The 13760-nt window shown below is 35.0% G+C and overlaps 1 protein-coding gene across 2 annotated transcripts in view; it reads left to right on the forward strand.

Annotated features, from left to right (window-relative positions):
• The window catches only part of CWC27 (CWC27 spliceosome associated cyclophilin), a 196165-nt gene that overhangs the window by 22434 nt on the left and 159971 nt on the right, over positions 1 to 13760 (forward strand). For both annotated transcript variants that reach the window (XM_031445941.2, XM_031445938.2), the window contains exons 7-9: positions 729 to 798; positions 11145 to 11224; positions 12196 to 12229. In XM_031445941.2, coding sequence (XP_031301801.1) covers positions 729 to 798; positions 11145 to 11224; positions 12196 to 12229 — 184 coding nt within the window. The remainder of the gene's footprint in view (positions 1 to 728; positions 799 to 11144; positions 11225 to 12195; positions 12230 to 13760) is intronic.

Consider the following 13760-nt stretch of genomic DNA (forward strand, 5'->3'; position numbering starts at 1 on the left):
GATTGTATCTAGGTTATGAAATGAAAATTCCTCTTCTGTTGCCAAGTCTTTTATTTTTCCAGTATTTGAGAAGAGAGTTTTAATAACTTATTATTTATCTTCCTTGTGATGCTTTAGTTTGAAGACTCAAAAAAGATAAAACTTAGCTTTTTCTTACCATGGGATTTTTTTTTTTTTAGCTAAGTGTATTGCTTGTTTTTATATTTGATAATTTTTTATGACTTACTAATTTTAAAATATTAAGATTATTTTGGCAGACACGAGATTAATTGCTTCCCATTTCTAGTGCTCTCAGTGCTTTATGTTTATTAGTTATTCAGAAATCCCCATTTTGCTAACCAGTTTTAATAAAAATTAAAAGCTTTCATTATTTCTGTCATGCTTGACTCAGTGTATTTAATGGTAGTACTAAGGATGGATTTTTGATCATTAGTCTATGAAGCATCTGTGATCTGGGCCAAATACTTAATATTATGCTAAAAATATAGAAATATAGATCCTTAGTATATTTTATTTCCCCTGAATACTAAGTAATATTGTCTATTGATAGATTGTGTTTCTTCTTATAAATTCCATTCTATTGCTTTGAAAATAGGATATGTATAAGTTCTGTTTAACTTTTTCTTCCTATTTCTTTCTTTCTTTCTTTCGTTCTTTCTTTCTTTCTTTCTTTCTTTCTTTCTTTCTTTCTTTCTTTCTTTCTTTCTTTCTTTCTTTCTTTCTATTAGGAATTTTAGTTTACTTTCATTTGGAGAGGAAGCCGAGGAAGAAGAGGAGGAAGTAAATCGAGTTAGTCAGGTAAAACTCTTAATTTGCCCTTTGTTCTGAATGTTGAAGGAGATTCAGATCTGTGTCTCACTTATTTTTGTATCTCCTGCTATAAATAGCACAGCATGTTTTACATAGTACATATTCTGCAAATGTTCATTGAACTGATTAGTAAAATGATTTGTTGTCTCTAATATTTACAACTTCTGAGATGATTTGCCCTCCTAAAATTATAGTTTAAAAAAAAATCTGGCATTTTTTAATCAGTTAGAACCAGAGTTAAAGAATGATTCAGTTTTATGATTCAGATTTTAATTGTTATTGGTTTAATTGATTTGCTGGATAACAATAATTATTATCATTACTATAATAAACAGTGACAAGCAAAAGTTCTTATATTCATTTTAATATCATTTATATATATTTACTCATTTTATTCTCAGTGCAGTCCTTTAAGATAGGTATTATCATTCCCATTTTACCTATGAATAAATGAAGGTGTTGATAGGTTATAATTTGCTCAAAGTCACACTGCTGGTAAGTTGCTAGAGCTGGGATTTGAACTTATAAACTTAGGTCGGTCTCATTATGAAGTCCATGTCTTTGGAGTATACATTGCCTCCTTGCCTTTTACCCCACCATGCTTCCCACAGGCCTTTAAGTATGGTTTTCCTCAGTATTACTTTTATCACAAAGCTAATTTTTGAAACACATACAGTGCTCTACAGTTGTTTAGAGCAGTGATTCTGATAAATATGTCCAAAGAAAATCATCTTCAAGGGTTTTTACTCCCCCAAATTTTGATATGTCTTTCTTTCTGAGACCTAAAGGATGAGGTTCAAAGGCTTTATTATAGTCTATAATTACAAGTTCATAACCTAGTACTGCTTTACTTGCTTAACATAGTCACCTGTTTCTCACTGACGCTAACAATAGCATTGACCAAGAAGCACATTGTTGTCACCCTTGTATTTACTTCTTTATCCGTTTGCCTCGCTCATCACTGAGCCTGGTTTTGGTAGTCTAATATTGGGCATAATAGTGAGCGCTCTTCCTTGCATTAAAACTGAATTAAAATGGGCATGTGTAAGAAATATTTTGGTCACAATTTTATTTTACTCTGTCTTCAGTATCCTTTATTGATCTATTTGATACCATGGATTCAATTACCACCTGTATACTAACATTCTGAGCTCTAGCAGACAAGGCCAGATATTTTTTCTAGGCTCCTATCCCTCATTCTGAGTTGCCTTTAGGAAACATCTCTTATTTTATTTTATTTAAAAAAAATGTTTTTAATTGAAGTATAGTTGATGTATAGTATTATATAAGTTGCAGGAATACAGTATAGTGATTCACAATTTTCAAAGTTTATACTTTATTTATAGTTATCATATAATACTGGCTATATTCCTGTGTTGTATATTATATCTTTATAGCTTATTATATGTAATACTTTCTCCCTCTTAATCCTCTACCTCTATATTGCCCCTCCCCCACCCTCTCCCCATTGGTAACCATTAACTTGTTCTCTATATCTGAGAGTCTTTATTTTTTGTTATATTCACTAGTTTCTTACATTTTTAGATTCCACATATAAGTGATATCATACAGTATTTGTATTTGTCTTATTTCACTTAGCATAATACCCTCTAAGTCCACCCATGTTGTTGCAAATGGCTAATGTTCCTTCTTTTTTATGGCTGAGTAATATTCCTGTGTGTGTGTGTGTGTGTGTGTGTGTGTGTGTGTGTGTGTGTGTGTGTGTGTGTGTATTACGTCTTCTTTCTCCATTCATCTGTTGAGGGACATCTAAATTGCCTTTGTATCTTGGCAATTGTAAAAATGCTGCTATGAACATTGAGGTTCATGTATTTTTTGAATTAGTGTTTTGAAACATCTCTATTTTAGATGTCAAAATTAAATTAATCTTTCTGTGAAAACCTCCTTTTACTATTCCTTCTCAGCATCATCACTGTGTCACCCCTGATATCCCAGAAGTCATCTTCTTTAGATGTCAGTGTACTAGTCTTGCATTATTTATGATTCAAATTTGTCCCTTATGAAAATGAAAGATTTACTGTGTATCATGATCCTGTGGGTATATTTGTAAATGGAAAAAACCACGGATGTTAGATCTGGGAATTGTCAAGTTTCCCTTTGATGTTTTCTAAAGATGTCAAGTTCCCTTGCATATCCACGCCTTCCCCTAAGTCCATCACCCCTGTTTTTTCTTTTGCTTGAAAAAGCAAATTTGGCTAATTCTTGTGTTTCCTTTTAAGATTTAGCTCCATTATTAACTCCTCACTACCTCTACCTCCCTCCCCTACCCCCAACTTCCACTCAGGCTGAGCTTAACTTCTTTCCATAATAATCTGTCTGTGGCCATCAAAGCACTTATACTACATTATCATGATTTCTTTTTTTTTTTTTACCTCCTCCCTGTGATAAGTATTTATTTTGTATTATCTCTATCACAACCATGTGGTGTAGATATTATTATTCCTATTTTGTAAGTGAAGGTATCAGTGCTGAGATGTCAAGTTCCTTGACCAAGACCATGTAATTAGGAGGTCATGGAATCAGAATTTTGAACTTAAGTTTCTATAGCTATTAAAGTCTCTATCTAATGTGCTTTTGAATACTGCAGAAGCTGCCTCCTTCAAGCCCAACCTATCTAAAAGGCTGGCAAGAAATTCCGCTGGCAGCACAGCATTCTGGGGTGGAGGGCAGCTCAGTGCAGTGGGCCCACTGCTCTTCCCTACCTCCCAGAGGGCCCTGCATAGTATGAGGTTGAGCAGCCTTGGAGAACAAGGGTGGGCGAAAGGAATTTTTCTATCAGTCTTTTTGTTGAATTAAATTTCTGGTCTAAAATAAGTTTTGTTCACAATTGCTCTGAGATGGACTTTTCTCAGAAATTTAGTTTGAATTTTTTCTGTTTGCAACAACAGCATGTGTTAAATGTTTAAGGCTTATCTTCCTCCTGTGACTTAATTTTGCCCAAAGAAAAAAAATGGTTAACTTATACTGAATACAGTGAACTTGATACTCCAAAAGCAATTTGTGTTTGCTACAAGGTTGAAATGTGGAAGATACCACCATAGATAGTTCTAGCATGCTCTTTATGTTTGCTCTGAAACCTGGAAAACACTTTAAACAGTAGAAAGACCAAGTAAATTCTTTCCTCTTTGCCAAGAACATTGCAACTGAAAGTCCATTATCAAATAGGTGGTCTAAGCCTACTGTGTGTCATCACATTTCTCTCATCTGAGTTTTTAATTGATGGTTCTGTGTGATAAAATTATCATGTTTGTTTGTGACTCTTAAATCTGTATCTCTAGGCTGACTTACTCTTCTTTTATCTAGCTGCCTACTGGACATCTCTCTGTTTGATGTCTCACTAGTTACCTAAGCCTTAGCCAAAGCTTAATTTATTATCTTTTCTTCCTAAACTTCTCCCTGTTCTGTGACTTCTCTTTCTAATTCCCTGATACCAGTGTCCCTTGAAGAATTTTAGATTAAGTTCGAACTTTTTTCTTATCTTTTCTTTGCACAACCAGTAGTTGCATTGTTCTTACCAATTTTTCATCCATGGTGTGTCTCAAATCTATTTTTTCCTTTTAATTTATTTCGCTACTACCCTTGTTCAGGCCTTCATTATCTCTAGCCTGGGCTGCTGCCATGGACTACAGACTGGTCTCCCATCTCCCTTCTCTTTTTCCCCCTTCCACTTATTATTATCAGAATAGTATTCCTGAAGTCTCATTAAGATGTTAAAGTTGCTTTCTGTTGTCTGTAGAAATAAGGCCAGATTCCTTGGCCTATTATTTCAAGCTTCTGCCTTCATGATTAACTCTGTCCTTTAGTCTAATATTTCTTAAACCTCCCTACTGATAAAAATCACTTGTAGTAATTTTTAAAAACTTATATTCCTAGTTCCCATCTCAGACCTACTGAATCAAAATCTGTAAGGAAGAGACCAGGGAATCTATACATGTAGTGAATTCCCTGGAAACCTTATCTGGGGACTGTAGGAAGCACTGTCAGCAGATCTGAACTACTTGCTGTTCTACAAATACGCCTTGTGTTTTCCTTTTTGTATGTCTTTGTTCATGTCCTTTTCCCTGCGAAGTGTGCTGTCCCACTTCCGAATATCAATGTCATATTTGTTTTCAACACCTAGAATACTATCTTTTCTAAATGTCTTTTCCAGTTTTCCCTAATCTTTTCTTTTTCTGATCTAACTTCTGCCTTTCTTGTGATACTTGTATTTTCCTTTTGAAAGCATTCTTTTAACTTTATTACATGGAAACATATGCCTATGTTCTCATTGTATACTATTCAAGCTTTATACCCTTTTCTAACTCATTAATTATATAGGGTCCTAGGCTGTGAGCTCCTTGATGGTATACTTTGTGTCATCTTTGAGTGGCGGTGTGTTGAAGTAAAAATAGCATGGATTTGGGATCATACAAACTCATATTGACACTTCACTTTCTACAGACACTCTGACCTTGGATAACTTAGTCTCTCTGAGCCTCCATTTTCCTCTTTGTGACATGGGAATAATATGTACCATTTAGAGTTGTGAAAATAAATGGTTAGTCCTTACTTTGCTACATCATGCAATCCTAAAAAATGGTTTTGAAAGTCAAATGTCTTAAAATAAACAATATACTCTATGTTATAATTTGTACTTTATTCTCAGAAAGCTAAAGAATATTGGTTGCTAATATGATCATGATTATCGTGCAGCAGCTGCTGCCCTCATGCTCAGGTAGTCTAGAGGGCTGGTGAGAAACTTCCACAGTAGTCCAGCTTTCTGAGGTAGGAAGCTGTAAGCTCAGCACAGCTGGCCTAGTGCCCTTCCTGAGCACTCCCACAGGGTCCTGAGAAGTAGCTTGAGCAGTCTTGGAGAGGATGGGTGTACACCTGTACATCATGACCCACCAGCAACCCACTCTTCATGTGCGAGTGGGTCTTGGAACACCATGCAGATGGCCTGCAGAATTTAGCTGTTCTGTGTGTTTATATAATGGAGTCATAGGTGAGTTTAGCTTGAGAAAAGAGAGCAAAATTGTCGAAATTTACTGGTTTAGAGAAAAGGAAATTTCTCTGAAGCACATGAGATAAATTCTAGAGAGAACAGAAATGGAAGTGTATTTTCTTTATTCTGCTTTTGTCCTGACTATGATTACCCTTCAAATACTCTTACCTTTTGGGTAAAATGAGACTTTGATAAGAAAAGGGAAGGCGAGCCTGAATACTAGAAAAGTATGACCAATATTTTTTTAAAATTTAGCCTTACTGTTTTCAAATGTAAATAACTAGAGCCAAGTCAAGTCAGTGTCTTTTACAATGACTAAGAACAATTTGCAGTTTCAGTGGTTGCATGGAATTAAATATTTCTAGAGGGCTTGAAAATAATTGTTTCATTATTTATTTGCTTATCACATTTCTTTTTTCAGTGACTCCACAGTGTTAAGCTTTATTCCAGAACCTAAAACCACAAGTTAATAATTGGTAAAGTCTGTATTGAGGCTTTACTTTCTGTGAAAGGAGAAATAAGGTCGAGTCGTCTCTGGTTTATGGATTATCAGTGTGGGATTACAGACACTGCTTCACCCCACTCAGTATTCATAAGGTGCCTCTCCCACGTGGGTTAGCTTTCCTTCACTATTTATTTCAGTATCTCTTACTACCTGATAAAATCTCTTTTAGAATAATAGAATTTTATAGCTCAAAGGGATCTAGTCCAACTTCCTTTCTTTATAGATGAGGAAACTGAGACTCTGGTTAAGTGACTTGCCAGACTGACTTCATTTCCTTTTTGATAGGATTGCATGATAGGAGGATGCTGTAATAACATATCTTGAGTTCAGGAAAGCACATTGTCAGAGTCTCTCATGCTATTCTTGTGGACAACACAAGGAAATGTGATCTGGGAGATAGTACAGTCAGATGGATTTATAGCTGGGCTGAACACTTCTGCCCAAAGAGAGCTTTGTTGTCAACCTCTGCCTGATTTTTTGAACTAGTAAGTTCAAATGTAATAGGAGTATGTGTATATTCTGTCCTTTGGTTTAATGAAATCAGCTGAATAGGCATCAGATTTAATAGCCTGTAAGCTCTAGTTGAGTTATTAAGAGTAAGGTCTCTGGAATGAGGAATTTAACATTCTTTGCATTTTGGGGGATCACATTTTCAGCATTTTGTTCAGTTCTGAACACATTTAAGAAGGATACTGACAAACTAGATGCATCCAGAGGAAGGAAGGGTCATGAGGAGGATGGGGGTGATGCCAAAAAGGATCTTCCTTGGGGACTGCTTGAGGAACTTGATATACTTTGGAGAAGAAAAAACTAAGTGAAAATGTGATCCTCGGCTTCAAACATTTGAAAGGTTTTTATCTGGAAGATCCCTCCCTTTGTATTGCTTTCTTAAATAATAGTTTCATTCAAATATCTGTATTGGTTTTAAGTTTACTCCTGAGCCTTTGTGTATAACTTAATTACAAATATCAGAAAATATTTTTCAAGTGAAAGCTTACGATCAGACAAGTAGTTTTCTTGAGGCAAGGTAAATGGTAGGTCCAGTATAAAAGTATCTCTCAATAGCTAAATTTGAAAATAGTGATTAAATTGTGTCACAGTCACATTGATACACAGTGTTTCTCTCACTATAAGATATATTAACATTTTAACCTCAACTCCAGAGTTGGCTATAAAGAGGCTTTTTTCCCACCCAGAAAAACTTATCCTGAAAGACACATATACCACTTTCGAGAATAAAATAAGAATATTTTTGTCCTATTCTCATTTATCCTATGAAATTAAAGTGTCTGCCAAATTTGGGAGGTGGGTTGGGCATGGCCTGGAGAGTGCTGCTAGACCACTTGTACAGAGGTTGTCAGGAGTATTAAACAGTCTTAATTTTATAAAATATTTTTTGCCCCATTAAATTGTATTAAACTTCTCTTATTTTTCTAATTGTTTATATTTAACTAATTTAAAAAAGATGTTAACATATTTGTATTATTTTGTGTTCTTGCTCTAGCAAATTACCATAAATTTAGTGGCTTGAAGCAAAACAAATTTCGTATCATAGCGTTCTGGAGGGCAGAAGTCCAAAGTAGGCTTCACTGGGTTAGGTACCAAGGTGTTGGTAGGCCCGCCTGCCTTCTGGAGTCTCTGGGGAGGATCCATTCCTTCACCTTTTCCAGTTTCTAGAGACCGCCTGTGTTCCTTGGCTGGTGGTTCCTTCCTCCATCTTCAAAGCCAACAATAGCGGGTCAAGTCTTTCTCATCCTTTATCACTCTGCACCTGACTCCCCTGCCTCCCTCTTTCTTGTAAGGACTTTTGTGATTACATTGGACCTACCCTGATAATCCAGGGCAATCTCCTCATCTTAAAATTCTTAATTTATCCACAAAGTCCCTTTTGCCGAGTAAAGTAACACAGTCACACGTTTTGTGGATTAGGGTGTGGGCATCTTTAGGGGCTGTTACCCTGCCTGCCAATCTATTTGTACCTAAACTCTACAGAGTATACCTAATAACAGACATTGTTTGTGGGTTAGGCGATTGAAAATTACACATGGATAGATTTTTTTTTTCCTCCAATTAGAGAATTGTCCAGTTGTGGGAGCCATCTAAAAAGAGGTGATTTTTATGTGGGTGTGTGTGAGAGTATTAAACTCCTTTCAAGTGTTGAGATACTGGTTGACTAACAGTGATGTCAAGGAGATTCCTGCATTGGGTTGGAGACTAGATTAAGTGGCCTGTACAATTTTTTTCCAACTGTTAAGTTTTCTGGTTCTCTGCTAAAGGTCACAGAATATAATAGGTATGGTTCATCAAAGAAACAATATATTTATATATATGTGTATGTATGTGTGTGTCATGGGGAGGGTAATGAGAGGGGAAGAGGTAGAGTTTGAGATTGATAGATTTGGTTGATTTTTAGGAATTGGTTCATGTGCTTTTGGGGTCTGGCAAGTCTAAAATCTGTAGAGTAGGCCAGCCAGCAAGCTGGAGACTCAAGGAAGAGTTAATGTTACAGTTCTGAGTCCAAAATTTGCAGGCCAGAAAGTCAGGCAGAGTTTCTATGTTACTGTCTTAAGGCCAAATTGCTTCTTGTTTGGAAAACAGTCTTTGCTATTAAGACCTTCAACTGACTAGATGAGACCCACTTACATTTTGGTGGATAAACTATCTGCTTTACTTGAAGTCTACTGATTTAAATTATTAATCACATCTAAACAATAGTTTCATAGCAACATCTAAACTGGTATTTGACCGAACAACTGGGTACTGTAGCATAAAATTAACACACAGGTAGTTAGAGGTTGAGGCCCAGACCTTCCAACTTCTCGACCAGTGTTGTTCCCCGGTACTACTGTACCTCTTGCTTTTTTTCTTTCTACTTGTACTCTATTTAGTTCCCACTGTTTCACTGCCTCTGTATTCTTAGGTATCAAGTGCCAAGTAATAATGTGATTTTCCCACATCCTCTTTGATGTTCATTTTCAGATTTGCTTACAGATAGTTTTGAGTTTACTACAGAGCTCATTACACTGTATTCACTAAGTATATTTAGTATTTTGTTCGGCCCCTGAACCTTTTAATTAGCCAGTGACTTTTATGTAATTTTTTCAAAAATTATTTTTAAATATATTAGGTTTTTGTTTCCTCTAAATTTATTGTTACCTGATGGCATAAATAAGAACCTTAAAATAGGTCTTTCAGAAAGAACAGACATAAAAGAGAAATATCTGAATTCATTTTTACACCCTTTGAGACTATCTCCAAATTTCTTCAGTTCTTCCATAATTTGTTTTCTCTGCCAGCAGGATTCAAAGTCTACTATAGTGGGAAGGGCCATCTGAAAAACTGCTTTTGATCATACATTTCTATGCTAATTTAATTTAAAAAGTTAATTAAAATTTTAAATAGTAATGATTTTTCAGATTAATTCAGTGTCCTCCTATTGTTAAGTCTTATTTTAAGTTGACGTAAGGCAAGTTTCTTCTTTTCCCTTCAAGCTGATTTAAGTGTTGGGAGATAAATAAGAACCCATTTTAAAAATGTTAATTAAACTAACAACTGTAAACCAACAAGTAAATGAAATAGTGTAGCTTATTAATGGGCTAACTTAAAGACCTGAATTCTAATCTTACTCCTGCTCTTTATTAGTGTAATTCTCATTTTCTGATCTGTTAACTAAGAGGCTTAACCAGAGGGTCTGAGGCCAACTATGGCTATAATGTCTGTGATTATGACTCCATGAGGGAGCCACATGGGGAGAATTAATAAGAAAATATTTCTTAGAGTAGATGAAAATAAACAGTCATGGCTAGAGATGCAGGAGGAAGAAATTTTAGGGAAGGAAAGCATGAAAAAAAGATGTTCAAGTTGTATTTTAGTTGAGGTCATTTTATATTCGCTTGTACGCTTTTGCACATATCTGCACTTACTCTCTTGCATGAAGTAGGCAAGGCTGCTAGTATTATTTCTATTTTGTAGGCAGAGGTTCTGAAGTCTCTTTCCCCAAATGGTACAAGTTCTGGACTAAAACCCATAGAATTATTGAATATTAGATTTTGAAACTCATTTGGCCCAATTATCACCTTTCTTCTTACCCTGTGTTCTTTCTACTACACCATCTTCTGATTTTGAACATTTTTTTTTTCAGTATTCATTGTTGGACAAATGTATTACCAAGTAATTACTTGATGTTTTATCTTTTTTTTTTTTAATTGCTCCTTGGTGTGTGTAAGGTAGAAATACAGATTAATTGCATAATTCAGATTCTTTGACTTTTTAAAACTGTAGATAAATAGCATCTTTAGATTAACTGAGAAAAGTTTCTGTTTTGCCTTGTGAAAATAGACTATAAGCATGTTTAAACTGATTAGGTCTTTAAAATGTGAACTCCATGTTCATACAGAAATTTAAAAATCTATTATTTTCATCATGGAAATAAATTTCAGAATTGATACATTTGCCTCAAAGTAAAGCCTATCAAATTTAGAAACCTGTTCTCAAAATTGTTAAACAGTGAAGAATGGGACTAAAATTAATTAGTTTAGTAGTAAATCATAATAAGGATTTAGTATTTGGAAATAGTAATCAGTAAACTTATTTTAAAGGATATATAGCCTTTTGAAATAAAAGGTATTTCTAAAAATATTTTCACTCAATGGAAGAATAAGATTCTTACTTATAAAGCTTCAGTTGATACTGAAATTTTTAGGAGCCATATACCTTTTGCTAACCACAGTATGTCAGTACTAGATGTTATGCAAATTTGTTAACTTGTCCTTTTGGAAGACTGTTTTTTCCCCACTCATGATTATATCACACATTCCTTTCTAGAGCATGAAGGGAAAAAGCAAGAGTAGTCATGACTTGCTTAAGGATGATCCACATCTCAGCTCTGTCCCAGCTGTTGAAAGGTTAGTATGGTGCTCGTATGATCCTAAGTTATTTTCTGGCTCAGATAATTTTCTTGCTTCCTCTGTAAGTAAAGGTCAGTTCTCATAAGTCAAATTTTTGTCAACCTAACCAAAGAACTAAAGCATTTTGGTGACAGTAGCAGCAGAGCTTCCAGCATATTGGGGAGAACCACTCTAGTCACTTTCACTCTTCTTGCTCGCTACCTCTGTTGAACTAATTAAAATCAATTGTTAAACTTTTAAATCTTTGGGATTGTTTGAATACTAGAAAACTGTCTACTTTAACAGTTTAATGGTTAATTCAGATTTGCGTTGCTGACTTTTTCCTTGAATCATTTTTGTCTCAGAATCATGGGTAAGCAAATCAGATTTGAAGGGTTTTGTGAAGAAGTTGCCACATTTTGGTCCAGTTCACTGAGTATTATTTCTTACATATTTTAGGAGTTATCAGAAAATTTTCATACTATTTTTGTTTCTTCTCTTTGTGAAAGGAAGGTGTCTTACTGTTGAATATAACTGCACATGATATACTGGGCCAATGTCTCAAAGGGGGACTAAAATACTACTGTACTGAGTATAGGTCATTTTCAAGAACTCTATTTCAGAACAGTCTTTTCTTAATGTCCTTGTATTTGAAGGATTTGGCTTCTTCAGCCAGAATACATCAAGCCAATAGAAGAAATTGTTTTCTGCAGCCCTTTGTTCATAAAAATAGCACTGTTGGTTGTTGTTTCCTTTTTTTAAAGAATTCTAGTGAATTCATATATGTCCTAATGGAGCATACCATTTATTCTATTTATAAAAACAACTTCCTTTTAGAATGTTTCCATTTGCTCTACAATGCTATTCTGAAAATTTCTATGTTGAAGTGTTTTTGAACTATTAGTCCCAGCAAAATATTCTAAATTTTTGGATAATTTTGTTAGTCTCATTTAAAAGCTAAAACTTGCTTATTTTTCTTGTTTTTGTAGTGAAAAGGGGGATGCAGCAGGAGATTTAAATGATGTGAGTATTAATTTTAGTATAAATATAGTTGAACAATTTATAGACAATTCAAGGTTTTTATGAAGATTAAATTATTTTTTCCTTAAACATAATGTTTTTTACAAAAGGTAATTAGTTTTTTCCTTAAAAGATAAAAAGGTAAACTTTTATAATTATATGTGTATAATTTTGAAAAAAATTGAAAGATTTGAAAACTAAGTTATTTTGGTATTGAAATTTTCCTTCCAAGTATACATATGTGTGTGTGTTTCCCTACAAAATTGGAATCTTATATATGAATTTCTAGCCTATTTTTTTCTCCTCACTTGACATTACTTGAATACTCAAAATTTAGATGTCATTGACTTTATTTTATTATGTTTTGATCTAGTTAAAACATAGATGCCCCATCTTACATGATGCATGGGAAATGCTTGGATCAGTCATTTATAGTAGCATTCCTTCTTTATACACACATTTCAGAAGATTCTCTCTCGAGACTCTAGTGATTTTTCTTCATTAGTTGTACTGGCTGTTAAAGCTGATAAAACAGAAGGCAGGGTTTCCTTTATATATGAGAGATCAAGTTTTTCATGTCATACATTTGTCACTTTATGTAAGAACCCATTGATCTGTGCATTGTATAATTCAGAAGGAAGTACGTAAGTGTCCATGCATGAATGCAGCTTCATCTATTACCACGGTCAAAAGAGAGGGTTCCTTCTGACCATGTATAATAGAGAAAGGATGGCTATTTAACCTGGTCAAGAAAACCTTCCTGGAAGAAATGATGCTGTGTTGTGTCTTATGGGAGAATTAGGAGTTAACTAAGTCAAAAAAGAAACTGGTGAAGGGTGGGATTCCTCTATCACAGAGAACAGCACATGTTAAAACATGGTGACAAGTAGAAATTATACCTTATTTAGGAAGTACAAGCTAACATTAAAGTTTGAGGAGGAGCCTGCCTTGTGAAGAGCAGGGAGGAAGAGTGTTAAAGGTAGAGGGAACTGCATGCAAAAAGGCTCTGAAGAAGGAGTGAGTTTGATGCGTTCCAGGAGCTGAAAGCAGACCAGTGTGACCAGAGCGTAGTGACAGGAGGGAGAGTGAATTGAGGTTGGAGAGGTAGGGAGAAGCCAAATATTAGAGAGCTTCACAGGCTATGGGGAGGAGTTTAAATCTCACCCTAAAAGTAATGAGGAACAATTGAAGGGGATTAGTTAAAAAGAAGAGTGCAGTAGTCAACTGTGCATTTTAGGAAGATCATGGTTGGCAACATGATAGAGGAGAAATTGGATGAAACACACTGGAGTCAAGGAGCCCTATCGGGAAGCTATGGCAAGAGGAGAACTTGATAGAAGACCACAGCTGTGAGATGGGAGAGAGAGAGACTTAAAAGAGGTCTAAGAGGTGATGGATTCCATTCTCTGAGGTGAGGGAGAAGTAGGAGTCTAGGACAATCACAGAGTTTCTGATTTGGGCAACTTGTTACGTGGGTACAAAAGAAAGGTTAGGCTTGAGGTGGGGTGAGACATGAAAAATAATGTGCTTAATT

The sequence above is a fragment of the Camelus dromedarius genome, chromosome 3, assembly GCF_036321535.1.
Source record: "Camelus dromedarius isolate mCamDro1 chromosome 3, mCamDro1.pat, whole genome shotgun sequence".
Taxonomy (NCBI): Eukaryota; Metazoa; Chordata; class Mammalia; order Artiodactyla; family Camelidae; genus Camelus; species Camelus dromedarius.